This window comes from Epargyreus clarus, unplaced genomic scaffold, assembly GCF_041222505.1.
Source record: "Epargyreus clarus isolate Ecla_fem2 unplaced genomic scaffold, WU_Ecla_fem_2.2 ptg000008l, whole genome shotgun sequence".
Classification (NCBI taxonomy): Eukaryota; Metazoa; Arthropoda; class Insecta; order Lepidoptera; family Hesperiidae; genus Epargyreus; species Epargyreus clarus.
Window position 1 is genome coordinate 6,837,421 of NW_027332216.1, and position 19,520 is coordinate 6,856,940.

General features: G+C 33.0%; 1 protein-coding gene across 2 annotated transcripts in view; it reads left to right on the plus strand.

Moving 5' to 3' along the window:
• Nucleotides 1–19,520, plus strand: part of LOC140744282 (sodium-independent sulfate anion transporter) — a 45,059-nt gene that overhangs the window by 4,351 nt on the left and 21,188 nt on the right. For both annotated transcript variants that reach the window (XM_073075836.1, XM_073075837.1), the window contains exon 2: nt 14,682–14,889. In XM_073075836.1, the coding sequence (XP_072931937.1) occupies nt 14,689–14,889 (201 nt within the window). In that variant the 5' untranslated portion in view covers nt 14,682–14,688. The remainder of the gene's footprint in view (nt 1–14,681; nt 14,890–19,520) is intronic.

Consider the following 19,520-nt stretch of genomic DNA (forward strand, 5'->3'; position numbering starts at 1 on the left):
GTGTTCTTTAATTGTTAAAATAAGTGGCAACCCTAAATAATCTCTAAAATAAGTAAAAGTATTAAATACATACGACTTACGCCATTAATAAAAATATCTAAATATTTTAAGCATTTCAGGAAGAAGTGTAATTAAAATTGAAAGTTTACGCACTGTTAATTTTCACACGAGTTTTTTTTTTTAATTATGAGCACTAAATTAATTCTCTAATATATTTTTTAAGTAAAATTGAAATTGCTAACATAAACTCAATTTTATTCTTAATCACGTCAGAAATCTATAAACACTCGTATTATGCATTTATTTTAATATACATTTATTTTATTTACGATTATTTTAAAAGGTTATTACAACCGGTTAAGATGAATATATTAATAGATAGATAGATAGATAGATATTCTTAATTGCACACTTCAACAGAACATAACAATCATATTCAATTATATAGTTAATCGTATGCAATAGGCGGCCTTATCGCTAAGCAGCGATTAATTTGTCTTTTAAATATTTTTGGCTCAATGGTTTATTCCTTACAACTGGAAAACATTACCCGAGCGAATGTGAAACCACTTTTGCTATGTTGCTAGTATTAAATATCAGTGATCGTGTGGGTAACACCACACATTCACATTCCACCATCAGAGAAGTATCAATTTACAGATTGAATGCTTTCAGCCAACCCGAACACGTAGAATTGCTTCCGAAAAGTTTTATCAAAAGCACGCATTCCCAGAACTAGGGAAAATTTCCTCAAAAACACGTGATTTTGTTTCGTTATAAATCTCTTCTTGTTAGACTGAAGACATTAGCATGGTAAATAAATTTGCCATTAGGTACTTGGTTATAGGCCGCGTAAAACTGCTAGTCCGCTCTGAATATAGAAATGAATCGCGTCGCCATAGTAAATTGTATGCAACACCTGCTCGCAACAACTTCAGAGCGGACTAGCAGTTTGGCGCGGACTATACCACTTTGAAGCCTATCGTAGATAGTATCGTATCGTAGATGTTAGCTGATTATTAAGTTTCGAATATCATTTACGAGCAAATATGTCAGTATAACCCAACTTTTAGACCAGAATATAGTAGCGCAAAATTAGTTTATTGCCTAATTGCGTGTTAATACGAGCAGATGTTGTGTTAAGTGATATACAGTTTTTTATGTAAATTTTATGTTAACATATGTTAATCATCAATATGTTAACATTATTAAAAATAAACGAGTTACCTAAAGCAGGCACATACGTAGTGCTATAGCTTAAGTGTCTGAATATGTGTCAAATACATAAATAGATTTGGACAATGAACCGAATGTTTAAAGAATGCGGGCGCACCAGGAAATAGAAATAAGCACTAGGTAAATAGGCCACGTTTTTTGTCTGTTCTACGATATATCTATGTTACGATTTGGCGTTTAGTATTCAGATAAGATTAGATTTTGCTAGGTAATGAAAATAAACATAATAAGATTGAGATAAGCCAAATTAATGACTCTAAAAGCGGCAAATCAAATGGAATGATTACCCAATTAAAGTAATTTTACACGAAATCTGTCAATAACTCATTTAAAAAGTCTCAGTAAAATGTATTTTGTGAAAAGCGATAAAGATTTTCTATAAATATTCTATCTACTCACCCATTTTATGATTTCCTCAGTTCAAGTTTCCTGTCAAAACCTATTTCTATACAAAAGATTCAATACTTGTAGGAATTCTTGATGCGAAATATTTGACGGAAACTATCACGAATTTACGATCGTATCGTATTGTAGCATTCCGATTGCTTGTTTATTGTTTGGTCTGAATCTGCTATGCGGAAATTTAACTTGCAAATGTCTTCCTCGAGATATTTTCTTAGAAGTACCTTTTGACGGAGTATGCCTATAGTATAAAAGTTCCGTTGGAATTTATCCGCACCAAGAGAACATACAATTTCAACGAGTCTGAATCTGAAAGCATGGCCTCTTTACTCTGACCGAAATATCAACTTCGCTACGTATTTTGACCAAATTGAAGTGAAAAATTCAAGATAGCAACGTTGTTCAATAGTTTTTTATTATTTCGTGAAGTATCTAGGTGTTTTTGGGCATTTTGCAAGAATTGTACTGAAATGTATAAAAAAATGCTCAAAGATCTTTGACACTTGCGTGTTGATTATTATACACAGCAAGCCACTGGATAAATTACCCCTAACTATATAAAATACCATAACTCCGTTAATTATTGTAGATTTTTAATTTGTTTGCATGTTCAGCACCGGTACTGATGCCGATATCATTGACTAGTCGCCGATGGGGGAGTCGGATTGATGACCAACCGGTGTTTTAATTTACTCTAATAGGTAATTTAATCTAATCTAAAAAAAATCTAGGGAAAAGGCTCAGTCTACACATTTACATGTTGGTTAAGAAGCTATTTTCATATATTTAGTTGTTAGCTTTCGGTATGACAAAAATGTTCTTATTTGCAACTTCATTCATTTTTAACGGCATGTAAGGTGATTGAAAAACGGATCACCTTAATCTCTGGAGCGATAAAAAGCAATTATGCTTAGACCCTTCCGGTAGCTAATTTCGTTATACATTCGGGCCCGGTACCGGTGCCGATAGCGTTGACGGATCGCGGCTCGGACGGCCAGAATTGATGAGCGGAGTACGTGCTGCGCCGCCCGACGCAGCGTGATGTATCGCCCGCTTGTAATCGCTGGACTAACACGGGTCCTGTAATTTGTTAGGAAAGAACCGACTTTTGCAGACGTGCACCATCATCGACGTCGCGCGATCACTAACAGCCGACATCTAGCTACGGTATTGTTTATTACGTGGTTTCTTTAATATTTCGCAGTTGAGAGATAGATTTCTATCTTTTCTATGTTTTTCTTTTCTATAACTTGACGGCCCATTTTGTATTCATAAAAGATTTCTGTAAATTCAAAGCGAGACTTCAACTCATTAGGGAATACTAGTATTATGTAATATTCTGAAGTAATTTCTTCGTTTCCAATTAGTAGAATATTTTGCGGTCTATTTGCTGAATAAAAGACCCCATCATTGTTAGCGACTGGTTGAGAAATCGTTGGCATATTTCAATGTAAGCAGTAATATGATATAGTATGGCAATTACTGACGTCAAACCGAATGTATAGGTATTACTTGTAGGTTGCCAAGTATAATGACATTCTCATCTTCAACCCTTTACTGTCTCACTGCTGAACAGGGCGTTTCTCTTATAATTAGAAAAAATATTTTAAAGCATAATCTACTACGACAATAAAGTACAGACTTTACACACCACAGTATGTTAATCTACACTAATATTATAAAGAGGAAAACTTTGTTTGTTTGTTTGGTTATAATTAATAGGCTCAAAAACTACTGGACCGTTTTCAAAAATTCTTTCACCATTTGAAAGCTACATTATCTACGAGAAACATAGGCTATATTTTATATGAAATATATTTGATAAATAGATTTTGAGGCGGTACAAAGTTTGCCGCGTCAGCTAGTTTCTTCATACAGTTTTCCTTAAAGGATCATGACTTCAAAAGCCTACATAGCTTAAAGAAATAGGTGTTTTATGTTCGAATCACTAACACGCCCAGAATGTACACCGAAATTCATATCACTGGCGATCTCCACTCAATTTCTTTCTTACTCCTACAATACATACATTTCAAGGGAGAAAATAAAATACTCTTTTTTTTGTCTAATTAGAAAGCCGTAGTAATCGGCAAGGTATTTACATGTGCGATAGTGTAGATGAGCGTTCTCATTAAAAGCGGTCTTTAACTTTTCTGTCGCTAAAAATAACGTACCTACCTGTTAGGTATATTTATTATCGGCACACGGTACTTAACACATTATGCTGTCACATTGATACGCTGAAAATAACTGAATTAATTTCGATTTCATCGATATAGTTAGGATGAATTTGTAAGTTTGTAGGAAATTGTAATTGTTGTGCAATGACCTGACCTGTTTATGTGTGAAACTACTGCAAATGACAATCCTTGAAATCCAAATCTTAGTATGCAGTGTTTTTATTGAGAGACAAATAGGAATATTCTTAACACAGCATACAATGATGATGATATATTTTGCTTACTGAAAAATTAGGTCTAGTGTGAGCTTTCTATAAAATGAAATGTGTACTATTGACGAATGACTAACGTTTTAATAATGTTTTCTAAGTTAGAATATGAGGTATATTTTATTCTTAATAGCAATATTTCATAATAGGGAATCCTCTTGCCAAATTGTTGTAATTGCAAATTATTAGTCTATTCTACAGCGGTTTGTTTTTTAATAAATATGGGTCAAGGAAATCATGTTAATGATACGTAATCAAATACGCTCTACGACATTTTTTTGTGTAATAGATTAATTTGACGTTTTGTCAACTTTTTCTTAATTCCTTCAGATAATATAAATTACTAATAAGGTCTTGAAGAATTTTATTGGCAATAGATGTCAGCAGAAATTGGCTTCAGTTATGTTTGGGCATAATATTAGTACAAGAAAGGAAGTCTGTAAATAAACAATATGTAGATAAAAGGAGCACAGGTGTGATGGAAATGGAAAGCTCTATTAATTACGGTGCCGGAGGGTGACTGTTTGGAGAAAACAAATAGGTATTTATCTTGTTAAGAACGTTATTGCGCTTCTGATAAGTTTTTGGGTATAGTATATTGTGGGTATATTGTTTTCTCCTTCTGTAGGAAATTACTGTAGAAGTATTATAGTTACTTACTTAAGCAGAACTTAGTGTTTCTACGTAATATTTTTTTATTTATTTGTAACTAAAGTGTAAAAATAAAATATCATTCGTGTCGTTAATTTATTGACATTTTAAGTGTTATTCACAATATGAAGCTGTAAGGAGTAGCTAACGAGCATGCATTCAAATTGTTGGTAAGTTTCAACTACGGCCGCCCATGGATATCTAAAATCAACCTCACATAGGATTGGATTTCAACCTGACGTCGGCCATAGACACCCCAGAGAACTAAGTAGGAACGCCTGTGACAAGTATATCACCCTTCAAAGCGGAACACAGCAGCGCTTAGCACTTCTGTTATTAGGCGAAAGGTGTAAAGGTAAAGGTAGAAATAGATGTAGCGGTGGTGTCTCCGGAGCTGAACCATAAAAGGTTCTGCTACCTTCTAAATGCACTATAATGCGCAGATGTCAACGAAGGAATGTCAACTAAAGAAACAGAACTCACAAGTGTGAACCAAACTTAAGACGTTGTACTATATTAGTTGAGTACATGCGGTGCCTGCGCTCGGCGAGAACAAATTGCTGTCTCGTAATCGACGGACTCGCGCTTCCAACAATTTTTCTAGAGAACGCTTTATTAGTCGCCCATTTGTTACCCTTTTGCGTCTTTACTAGAGTAAGTGTATTTGTTATGATGTTTTTTTTGTTATTGTTATACGTCCTATCTCCCCGCTATAAAAGTATTTTGTATTTAAATATATAATCATAATTTTTATTACTGAATTCAAAAAAGGATAAGATATTTTGCTCTGTGTATATTTTTTCTTTTTAATTTGCAATTAATTATTCAATTAGCTATTTAATAGCTGTATCATGTAACAAAATGAACAAAAGTATTACTTGCTTTGCAAAATTAAATGAATTAAATCAAAGAGGTATAAATGAATGTGAAACGAATATTGTTTTCTGTAATTGTATTGTAATTTGTATTGTATAAAGTTGAATAGCAATGTGGCTATTAAAATTCTTGCTAAAAGGCATAGCGAAATGTAAGAAATTTCACATTAAACTTTATTCGAAATGTGCATTATGTACAACCAGCTCCAAAAGTAGATGAACAGATGAAGGTTTAAAAAATACATGTACACCCAAGCGTTCACAAGTAGCTCAAAAAAGTAGATAAACACTACAGTGTCCAAGGTAGCTGAACAGTGACATATCATATTAGTGACGTTAGCAATTTTGCACATACGGTGTCCATCAGGTGGACTGCATGCTCGTTTGCTACTCATATTTTATAAAAAAAAGAAATATGATGCTAGAGGTGTTTAGCTTCTTATGAACGTTTGGGTGTACAGGTATTTTTGTAATTTTGACCTGCTCGTCTACTAATGAGTCTGACTGTACTTGGATTACCCAAAACGAATTTAATCGAATGTTAGCATCATAAAATTGCAACGACCTTAGCATTTACTTAATAATAAATATCTTGGCACGTTTATGGCATAATACTAAATGGGTATATTACAGCAAAGTAATTATGAAGTTTAATTAATGTAATAAAATCATTCTGTAAATGTAGTGCTGTAAATATTTTATAAGGTTTATTAGACATTAAATCTATAAAGTTTGTGTTGTACCTTGGTTCCACATAATTCTTAACTGTAACACTTTATCGTAAACTTTTTATTATGGGTTTATTATTAATACCTAAAATATATATCAATATGTTATAATATGTTTCAGTTTCTATTTCTCACAAATGGGTCCCGAAACTTATTAAACATTCACTGCTACTTGGTGACACAATTCTGCTAGCCTCGTATGTAAGTCAGCTTGCAAACATAATTTCACATATTACAATAATTTCACAACAAATTGTTATATACTTATTTGTATTAGCTCTCAGAAAATCTTTATTAAATTCTACATATTATCTTATATTCCTTCCAGTCCAATAATATGTAATGAGGATTGAGAATCATTGACTAATTCCCACTGGGCGCTTAATGTTTGATAATAGCTAATCCTTATCGTGATTACTGTTCCCCGAAGGTCGATAAATTTGCTGAAGCTTACCGTTGTATTTGGATGATTATTATTGTCTTGCTGGATTGTATAACAAACGCAGCGTTCTGTTCTACTCCTATAGATCCTATTAATATTCTGGTTTATTTGAATTTGTCGAAGCCTTTTGAAAAAGAAAAAATAATGTTGCTACACTTGTTCCTTTGTTAAAAAAATGTAAGTTGAATGAAGTCATATGTAGCAAGCTTTAATAGTTTTATATTCCATTTTCTCCAATATTAATATTTGAGAGCCCTTAAACTAATTATTAACAGTAACTTTGAGATAGGGGTGAAGGCAATAGAATATAAAAAAATATGTTAAAGTGTTAGAACTCTTCATGTATCAATTGCGACGGTCCCACTCTTATTCTACTACTTTGTTGTGGAATGTACTGTATTATTATATTTGGCTATTTTTTCCGATAAGTCGATTTCTTAGAGTGCTTATCATAAATCGCCAACATCCTGTGTGATATTTCTAATTTTGGTGTCTGGGATCATATACATATTAATGGATCACTAGTACAGGTTATCGTCTTAAGGTCAACCGGAACATGGTCAATGTTAATATTGATTACATTATCGGTTGATTATGATTATTAGCGTCAAACACGTAATAATGTTATTAGGGTAATATCGTGATATAAAGCGTCATACTCATATCTATGACACATCATTTTAATACCAGATATCTATATGATATTGAATTAAGGCTTAGTCATCATACTTATGTCGATATATAAATCGATTGAAACATATCATACCTATATTAAAACAATCGATTAAGACATAATTATGTTTTCACTTGCACTCGGCTGATGAGATGAGATGAAAGTTAACGCGTAAAATGAAAATTAAGGTCAATAATGTTTAAAAAGTTTTATTTATCTCCCTAATCTTATTATTTTATTCTTATTATTTATTTTTATATATTTTCCGGTATAACTTATACTGGAAATTACCGGTTATTTAATATATTACCCACCTGGTTGACCCGACAACGTTATATTCTCCCCTATCTATGGAAAAGAGTATGTAATCAATTTGATGCAATTTATGACCAATCAATTTAAATTTAATCAAAAACGATACAATAATATAAAGTTGATAAGAAGGCTTATAAATTGTATTGTACCCTCCATGATGTTTTTATCAAATTATCATTCTTTTATGAGTTTATGTTTGGTTTATAAAATAATTTGGCGATAATGATATTTTTGCCTTTTATGCAAACTTTGCAATTTTTTTTCTATATTTTATTTGACGCATCCTGGCAAATATGCCCTTAATTAAGTATACCTACTTACAGTGCTAGTTCTTTACTTGTCATATTACTTTGTTTAAACAAAAAATATATCTAGTTATTATAGTTCTAATAGTTCTTATAGTAGAAGCCTTGGTGGAAGGATTAAAAAATAATCCGACGGAATGACGGTGACCAATTATCACCGTAGATTAGGATTCATTCTTCACACAAACCACTCGAAACTATGCTAAATGTGTATGTAATGTAAATTCCTACTAGGAATTACAATACTAGAACAATTTCGTAATATGTAAATAATAGGTCGTCACTATAATTTGTGATATTGCGATACGTGGGCTATATTTTGCGATGACAGTCATTAAGACCATAATTTAAAAATGCAAATCATTTTTGCAATTCACCAGCGGATGTAAAACTTACTATGATAGATCAATGATATGATAGAGGTACATTATGATAGAGATACATGATAATTTGTCCAATTAGGGTAATTTTGATCAATGGCATAAAAATCTACTTATCTAAAGTTACTAATTAGGAATTGGAACGCGTTGGGATTGATAGTGTTTGCAAAAATATCATAATTTTCACTCGGGATTATTTTGTAGCATCAGTAGTTGCACTGTTATCATGGTGTTAGGATGTACTGAAAAACTACAGATTAACTTTCACTTATTTATGATTTTAGTGCAATCAAAGTTAAGTTTTTTAAAGAGAAATTCTAACATTTGTTTATTCAAATGGTCTGAACTTCTGAAGTACCAATGTGTCACTATGTCACTAAGTACCCACGTCAGTCATTAATGCTAAGGGCTTCTGCTTAAAAATGGGGAAATAGTCGTGGAAAAGAGAATAGGACAGGAACATACGAGTACTTATGTTTATATGATAAAATTAGTTTCCAAAAAGTAGACTTAAGTTTGTCAAATGTTATAATATTACGTATTCGCAGAATCAAACAAATTGTATAAATCTAGTATTCGAGACCCTGCGAGACTTGTTATAAGATTTTATTAAGTAAATTATTAATGTTTTTATTTAAAGTAAATTATACTAGCTACATACAGTTGTGTTCATAGCATATTAAGTGCACTTGCATAAATAATCGCATGTCATACTAATGTCAATTTAATCATTTGACCTTCTGCACCAGCAATTTATGAAATTATGCCAATTTTATGGCCGCAAACTCACCTGTGATTAGAGACAATTTGATGCTATGACAACGAGTATAATCAATGTAATAGGTAGATTCGATGCAAATTAATTTCTTGCTGGTTTACAAAGAGCGTAATAAGCGAACGATATTAATACGAGAGTACGTCGGAGTTCTCTTTATCAAGTAGTTTCATATTCTACCACAGACCTCTGTGGTGTTCGGGCGAGGAGATAGAAGCATTAAAATTGTAAACAACAGCGGTTTAGTACAACCATAATAAGGATCGCACAGTCTAATATCACCTATCACAACACCTTTCTATGTCCAAACAGATGGTTGTATTTCCACGAAAAAACTGAAGGTGCGGGCTACTGGGCATTTTCTATTACCAAAATTGAGTTATAGTAAAATAATAAGACAACTTCCAATTGGTGATCGATGACAACTCGATGATCGATAACTATCAGTTTTAATCATCGTTTACTCTAACAAAGTTTAAAACGCCGTCAAATATTGGTCAATGTTGTCAGTGTAAAAACACGCAGATACAAACAAAGCTATTCGGATGAAAATGAAATATCCCATCGTATGTTTTCTTTATATCACACGCAAGTTGACAAAGATAACCAAAATATCATCATGATCACTGCTACTCAAATATCTCCACTTGGAAATGTAATTCCCACAACTTTTCTTATTCGTTAAGTGGCGAATTGACAGTAATTGATTTGTTTCCTGCGAATCCCATTCCGCCAATCTTTTCTCACGAAATAACTTACAAGTTTGTGTGGTTATTGTGTTATTATTGTAGCTTTCCGGACAAGGTTATAATTGGATATCCCGAGTTGTAACTTTGTCACTTTTCTCCATTGAGGAGACGTTATTGTTTCGGATAAATTAGAGACAAAATATTAATTTATTCTTGTTTCATAATTCTTCTTCTTTCAAGGACTTGTCTTACTTAACAGAAAATCTGTGATTTTATTAACTGAATGAAGTGCGTCAACAAGTCCTATTAAACGCTAATTAAATCAAACGTCTAATTAACCAAAAGTGTTACGTTTTTTTAAAAACTGTATAAAAATACAAATTAATTTAATGTCTATGAAAAATTTCTAAATTTTAAAATTGTATTTTAGCCATCTATCAAATGCACATCTACTCACCACAAAATGTCGGTCTACGTCAGAATTTTAAATTGGTAGAGGATATATTCAGTATTAATTTTTCGTTTCCGTTGTTTCCGAAAAATAACACACGCTAAAAGCAACAGCTACAGTAGCATGAAAATCTTATGATGGATCACATTTAAAACTAACCTTTACCTACACTAACGAGATGTTGCGTCGTTAAGCTTAGGTACCTCGGAATGTAGGAATTTATTAACAAATTGGCATGTGGTGACACAAAGCATCTTTAATTAAATCAACTTGGCCATTATTACTACAGCTTTGTAGTCGTCGAGCGAAGCCTTCACTAAGTAAATCATTGTTAGCACTCCTTGGACCTCTGTCAATTAGTAGCAAATTTAATTGTAATGGTTGCGTCTATATAGAATCCGGTTTGCGCTTAGGGGGTTGTCCTGATTTCGGTGGCTTTTCGACTTAAAATTTTTGATTTTGACTAATTTTGAAGATGGTAGTCTTGTGGCGGCGCCACCCCACCGCTACTCATAAAACAGAAATATACCAACATTAACATATTCTGATTTAAAGGCTTACTAAAGACAATTACACGAGGTGTTCTAGACCTTAAAAGTAAAAACGCATCTAAGACTAATGCTAGTTTTAGAAAGTTTGGAAAATCCAAAAGTGCACGACTCATAATGCTCATTTAATTATGAAATATAAAAAAAAAAAACTTAAGTCGTTCAAAATTAATTGCCGAAAAAACAGCTGTAGTAGGAAGAAGGTACTGCACAAGCGCCCCTGGTGGAATAAATGTACATAATATCTATAGATATACAGTCTTGTAGTTTTCGTTTTTTATTAATTGCAATTAAACGACACTGAATTAATTAATTATTCGCATTCAGTGACCTACAATCGTCGATTAGAATTTAAAAAAAAAATTAACTCAAATGATGGATTTTTTCACAAGTTACAGTGTTTTCAGGTTTCACACATGACGGACAGGAAAATTTTTTGACCTATTTTGGTGTTTTTTTCCAATTCTATTGCAGTAAATCAATTTTTAAAAAGTATGGAATTAATCTCCATTAAATTATCTCGACAGTAGTATGCAAAATATCTTGATTCCGTGAACTATCAAGGCTATAATAATAAAAATAGCCGCCAAAATGAAGCGAAAAAAATTTTTCGATCGTAAAGCACTCTCTGATGCTTCGCATCATGAGTCGTGCAATTAGCTACATGAAGCAATGACAGGCCGCGTCATTCGGAATTAGTCTCCGGATATTTAGATAACGACAAAAAAGGTCGTATATATAACATTTTCTGTAGAATTTAAAGTAACGTGGGCGGAGTATTAGCTCCAAAAAAGGTCCTCGACCGCAAGGAGAGTTTCTAGGAAGACACGCGGACCACAAGTAAAGAATCTCGCATTGCCGATCGCTGGTTTAGATCATAGCACTTCAATCCATTTGACGGTTAATTTTAAATGTCTATGAGCTATGTCCACTTACATCAGCTGCATGCTTGTTTGTTTATCCAATGAAATATAACCAATCAAGTATATGCTTTCGTTATAGTGTAATAGATTTTATGTAGCTATTGTACATGTTATTCGTTAATTTGGAGAAAAATACGTCTTCTATTTTGAAACTTCCAGTTTCGACTTTTGTATCCCAGCAAATTAACTACGAAAGTTATTTCAAACTAGCGCGCTGATTCCGTTCAAAATAAAAGTTTATTCGCAAACGAAATAAAAATAAGAATGAACTAACATGAACAATGTTATCAACTTTTACTTCGCTTAATATTTCGTTCTGTTTATGAGATAAAATGTCTATGTATTTAATAAGATTTGTTTGTATAAAAATGGAAATACGAATAGGCAGAGGCCTTTTCAGTTGTCGAAGAGAGAAACCTTCAAAAGGTACCCGGTGCCTTTGGTGTATTTATCCACCAACGACTCGAATTGAAGCAAACATTAAAATTACAATAAATTAAGCAAAAACCTAAAAAGTAACCATTGAAAGGTAGAACGGTTTGAAAGGAACCGTCGCCCGTGCGTATACCACCGCTATATCTATTTCTAACTTGCATCAGTTCTGACTTTTGGTAGAAGTGTGTGAATATTGGCTGACTTTGGTATATATGATGTGCCTATCTCAGTCCCCAGAAGGCCAATCAAATATGCATTGTGAGCATATTTGATTGGCTTTAGATAGAATAGTTCTGTTCTCCGTTCTATATTTATGTACCTGTACCCTTACCGTTTACGTTACGTTTTGACAAATATGACTGTTTTGGTATTTTTTTACGTATTTGCCCATACAATTTCCAATTAGGGCCCCTAGCGGATTGGAACTATAGTGTCAGTAACGTAACATTAAATGTCTAAATTGACAAAATGGCGCTTTATGTTTTGTCTCTCTTTTTTGCGAACATGTGAGGTAGAAAAAAAAATATATCGTCAGTTGAGCTCTTACTTATTGTTACGTTTACTAAGTCTACTGAAGCAAACGGAACAGAATATTGGAATGAGTAAACGTAACGTAAATTTGTGGGATGTTTTGAAAACTCATGGTATGGGTACTGGTTACAGATGTCCAATTGTCCATGGACGGCAGTATCCACTTGCCATCAGTTGCGACTACATGCTCGTTTGCCATGCCAGGCTTGTCTATTTCAGTTACTTTCACAGCATTATGTCTTATGGCATTCTGCTCTGGGGTAGTGCTGCTGACATAGACTCTATATTTACTATTCAAAAAAGAGCAATAAGGTCAATATATAATCTGCGACGTGGTGAGTCCCTGAGAGAACTGTTTCCCACTATTAACATATTGACGGTACATAGTCAATACATCTATGAAAATATTATGTATATAAGAAAACATACTGATATGTTTGAAAAAAATAGTAACCACCATAACTTTAATACTAGAAATAGAAATAAATTAGCAATTCCTAAACATAGATTATGCAAGGTGGCTAGATCTTTCGTGGGTAACTGTATTCGCTACTACAATAAAATACCTGACCACATTTTGAATCTCACAGAAAAAAAGTTCAAACATGTCGTTAAACAAACGCTATGTAAAAAAGCGTACTATAAACTAAGTGATTATTTGACTGACAATACGGTGTGGTCTGAAGTAGTTCCAGCTCCACATGTACCATTAGGTTAAGTTTAACATTGTAAAATCCATTTTTTTAAAAGATGTGTGTTATGGAGTTTCCACCGCCGCTTCTTCTCCATAACGAAACACCTTGTGAAGTGGTGGTAGTTTGACATTCAAAAAGTGCTCTGTAAAGAACCTATTTTGAATAAAAAAAAATGATTTTGATTTGATTTGTTTGCTCCTTTAATGTAAGAAAAAGAATAAAACCGCGATTCATACAAGACATTTAATATAAAATTCCAGTCTATCATATAATCTTATTTAGGCTATAAAATATTAATTCCACGGTTGGAATCTCAAGCCTCAAGGTTATTTCAATAATGTTCGCGAAATAATTTTCGCATTAATTGTACAAAATAATGAAATGTTTATTACAATTCAGTAAAACTGTATAAACCTCATAAATATTCAACGTGTTTTACTTCTAATACGTATTTAGAATTTATGTGAGCTTCGAGAAAGTAGGTACTACTTTTAGGTTAGGAATAACATGCCACACAAAAATACCTCGCCTACTTGTGATTTTTGTATATCTAGACTAGGTATTCTAGACTCGAAATGAACTCAAACATTCTTAGAATTTCCGTAGAACCTTTTAACTTTTTATATTGACGTTTAGGCTTGTATGTATAGGCAGATAGATGGATATTTTGTGGTATACAAAGAAAACTGTTATTACAATAAATATTGGTAATTGTGCCGACGTACCTATAGGTATAGGTATTATTTTAGACAAGTTCGTTATTCGTTTATTTAATAAAGTATGATTTAAATATAATACTAACATATTTGCATACACCCCATAGCTCTGCCAGCGCTAGGTATGAAAACTAAGTATTGTATTTCTTTTTATGAGAACGAATTTGTTCACAAGTTAATGGGTTTCACTTTGTTTCTTGTGTCTCTGCGGGCTACAATTTGTCTCTACATCAGGTAGATTATAGCATTCTATCACCACGATTTGATATGGTGCTACGACTCAGATCTTCCCGATAAGTTTATGTATTTTCGCTAATAATCTTGCTTATCAAGTAAACGCACACACAATAAAAGAATAAAAACGAATATGCCTGCCCAATTTGCTTGAGTACAATAAACATAATAATATAAGCCTGTGTAAAATCTCATCACAGTATCTTAAAATGGAATATCTGTTTTCAGATAAACTATGTCTTCCCCATCCAAACACCGGTACAAAAGGCAGCCGTGGTGTAAGCGGCTGATGCACAAGAGACTTCCGATAACCAGGTGGCTGCCAGAATACAATTCTGAGAAAGCACTAGCCGACTTCATAGCTGGTATCACAGTGGGCTTAACGGTCATACCTCAAGCACTTGCGTATGCTACGTTAGCCGGACTCCATCCTCAGGTATGTTTTATTTTATTTTGACGGCATTTTTTTTTTTATAATATAAGAGTAGCAGACGAGCATGCAGTCCACCTGATGGTAAGTGGCTACTGCCGCCCATGGACATTTGTAATCAACCCCAGATAGGATTATATATTCCTACCTGAGGTCGGCCACAGATGCGCCGCTACCCCTGAGGACTAAGCTGGAACGCCTCGGAAAAGTCGGTCTCCCTTACCACACCCTTCAAACCGGAACACAGCAGCGCCTAACACTGCTGTTATTAGGTAGAAATAGGTGTAGCGGTGGTGCCGCCGGAGTCGAACCACAAAGGGTTCTACCACCTTCAAAATACCACCTTCGGCATGTTTCAATAAGATATTAATCCCTTTTATCAAGAATAAAACGTGACAAAACTTACATCCCTACAAAGTCTTCAAAATGCTCTCAAAGGTAGCCGAAATTTAATATCCTAAATGTGGGCTGTCGCCTTTACACGGTAAGTACTTAGGACTCTATCATATTTGAAGGTTAGCATGGCATATATATCTACTTTGTAGCATCATAATTCTGATAAGTGATGCTGCGAAGGTATAAAGTCTACACTTTACTACGAAAGGAGATACACATATATGTGGCGTTCCACCTAATTGGGTAGGTAACTAATAAGGCATCTGTGGTAGAACTCTACTCCTATATAATGTTAGTCACTTACCATCAGAAAGACAACACGTACACATGTTACCTCCACATTATAAAATAATATAAATAAAACAATCTTTTACTTCTAAAATAGTTTATTCTGTGGTACACAGACTCAGTAATTCTAATATCCGATTTATGTTTTCGTGTGCGTGAAGTCGTAAAACAAGCCTTAATTTAGTTCGTCCGTCGTCGGCGGCAATCCTCTGAACTTTACAGCCAATCGCGTTGAAATATCCGAAACAGATGTGTCTTGCGAATCGGAAAAAAACGCGTTAGTAAAAATATTTACTACCTATCTCCTTCAAATACAAGGGAATGAAAATATCCTCCCCCTCGGCAAGGACACGGCACCAAAGGTCGAAGCCGTAAAATTGCTCTTTTTGATCGCATTTTTCATGTTATTACAACCCTAGAGTAATAACAGTCTGAATAAAATAACTCTAAACAAAATATGAAATTAGATTCACGTAACTTTCTCGCTACAGTGGATAAATAAGTAGTACAAAGCGAATAAAAATGTGAACATTTATTCCTTGAACATTTTTTTAACTTTCGCAAATTAAAATATCTTATTCGTACTTTAAGTATTGCGTGTAATTCTATAGTTATGAATTCATGGAAGGTATCTTGACGTACGAATGAATTATATTACAAAGGAGGCATTAAGCAAGTAAGTCAAGGTAAATCTTTAATAAATGAGATGAAAGTAAAGTTTATACGTTCATACGTTACATATTCCACTTTACTTTTCGAGGATTTTATTGGTAAATCAGCACATACTTCCCCTTAGTTTTACATACACCATGAACAGTATACCTAGTATAATGAAAAACAAAATATTTTATTGAAAGAAAATTTATGGAACTTTTTGAACGACAATAATTTACACCAGCACTTCCGAGATGTTTCGTTGTGGAAGGGATAGCACACGTCATTTCATATTAGGGTTTGACAAAATAAATCTAAAAGTAAGTATAGCATCAAACCTAGTATCTCCAAAGTGTTATGTGACCTCAAACGTTTGTTATTTAGAAATAGTAAGATATAAAATTAAATATAAGCTGTATTAACCCGTTTTTTCTTTGACATTTCCTAAAACAGAATATAAAACTAGACGTAATATACCTACGAGTAAAATATTAGGTACATTATAATTCTATAACAGACTAAATGTGAATAAGATGATAATACTGATAAATTATACTGCGCAGTTTCATTCTTTTGTTAAACAAGTCTAAATTATAATGTATTGAATATACATATATTTTATTTATAAATATTCGACATCCGCATATTTGTATTAGCGCAACTCGATAAGTAGATAGATAGATTAGCATTAAATATATTTACACAAAGTTGTATTTCTATATACCTAAAAAACCTTTATTTATTTACCTACATATATTTTGTATATTTTAGCGTAGTAGAATTTAATAAAAGTTAAACAAAGTCATCAATCAGTCTACTTTCAAAATCAAAAAAATCAAAATCATTTTTTTTTAATTCAAAATAGGTTCTTTACAGAGCACTTTTTGGAATATCAATACAACTACCACCACTTCACAAGGTGTTTCGTTATGGAGAAGAAGCGGCGAAAGAAACTCCATAACACACATCTTTTTTAAAAAAATGTTTTACAATGTTAAACGTAGCCTAATGGTACATGTGGAGCTGGAACTACTTCAGACCACACCGTTTTGTCAAATAATCACTTAGTTTATGGTACGCTTTTTTACATAGCGTTTGTTTAACAACATGTTTGAACTTTTTTTCTGTGAAATTCAAAATGTGGTCAGATATTTTATTGTAGTAGCAAATACAGTTACCCATGAAAGATCTAGCACTCGTTGTACTATATTGTTTAAATAAGAATTTATCAACTTAAGAGAATTTCCCTGAATCCTATAATATTGTAATTTTAACAATAAGGTTTTATGATCAACCCAACCAAAAGCTTTAGACAAGTCACAAAAAATATCTATAGCATCATGTGCTTGTTCCCAGCAATCAAAAATATGTCGCAGCAATTGAACACCAGCGTCAGTACTAGAACGGTCATTATTAAAGCCAAATTGTCTTTGGTGTAAAAGATTATTTACTTTAAAATGTAGCAACATTTGGTGTAAAAGGATCTTTTCAAAAATTTTACTTAGAACAGGCAGTACTGAGATAGGTCTATAATTGTTGGGATCTTTAGTATCACCTGCCTTAAACAATGGTATTATCTTACTATGTTTCATTAAATCAGGAAAACAGCCCTGATCAACACACTTTTAGAGTGAAAGGGTAATTTGTAATACGCAGACAACTTCAAAAAGTCAGAGATTTGACCCTCTGACCATAAAAACATATCCAAAACCAAATCCTAACATATTTCCACTATGAAACAAAACGAAAAATGTTACAATGAAAATAAAAAAATGTTTGTAATAGCGCGATACATTTCCGGCCTCGTCGAAGGGTTGTCGATCTGACCTATTTTAAGGAATAGGCCGACACCAAATTGTTTGCTCTTCCCGCACTTTCACAAACACCCAATTTATACACAATCATACCCGTTTTCCCGGATGAGGATTCTGGGAATTCAAGCTCGACCTTATACGACTAAGACGAAAACAAACATTTCACATATGAATTTGTCCTACAATGTCCAACTATCTGACCGAGATTGTAACCAAAATAGTTTGCCAAATTGCCAAAGTCAAATATTCAGATCGTATTGTTAAGTCGCAATGGATAGGTTTCTTTGTCTTTAATCTTGTGCTGCAACAAATACCATTTATTAAAGAAGTCGGTTAACAACACTGTATTTTATTAGGCACATGCATAGATTAGTAAAGATTACTCACTCCTAACTAGAAAATGTGCCCAGTTTTGAGAATTGAAATACTTGCGTAAAAAAGTTTTGCCACGTCTCCGTGCTAAAATATCCCTAAAATATTTGAAATAATTATTTATTTATTATGTAAATTCGTGTAAATTACGCAGTATTAGTTATTTATTCGTAAATTTTATCTAAAAATGTTTTTATTTGTCAAGAATTCAAAAAAAGAACTTACGATAATAAGCCATTTGTGGTTTCATTCAATTTCAAGGCGGCGAAGTATCTTTACTAATCTATGGGCACATGTAGGTAATAAATATTCCATAATTCTTTAATATATTTAAAACATATTGTCAAATAGTTGAAAAGACTAAGGAACGGGCTCCACTACACCGTATAATCGATACGCAATGCTTATTCCCTATGCATACCTATAATCTTTGTATTTAAAGCATGCAAACGCTATATAGTTTGTTTTATATATACTCTGGGATACAGTCCGACACGGAAGTAACATAAATAACTTGTACGAGAATATTAAGCGTGAGATGGACACTTAAAAACCACATAAATATGTACAATATGTTAACATTGAAAAATACTTCCTAAGTTTTATTTATATTTTACATGAAATAGCTATAAGGTTAAAGTAGAATAAAAAATCCAATAGAAGCTAATCTCGCATTAACGGCATATAAATGAGATGATACATAAGATATTAGGCCTTCGCTAAAAACTTGTATAATTCTACATATTTGACAATTTATAAACTGTATAAATAAAAAAATGACGAATACCACTAAACAAGATAGAGCCATGTGATGGACGGGCAGACAGCGGACACTTAGTAATAGGGTTATGTTTTACCCTTTGGGCACGGTACCCTAAAATAATCAATAATGCATTACCATACATATACTTACATGCATTTACTTTACATTTCATTCAAATCGCCTTAGTAAAAGTGTTTGACATTAAATATTTTAAGCTCATACTCTAACGCAAATCTAATATGAAATATAGTTTACTTCAGATATCCTACCTACTGAAGTGGAATGAAGTCCTTACCCGCTTTCTGAGTAAAAACAAATACCTTCTCCGAATCTAATGAATATTCTTAACA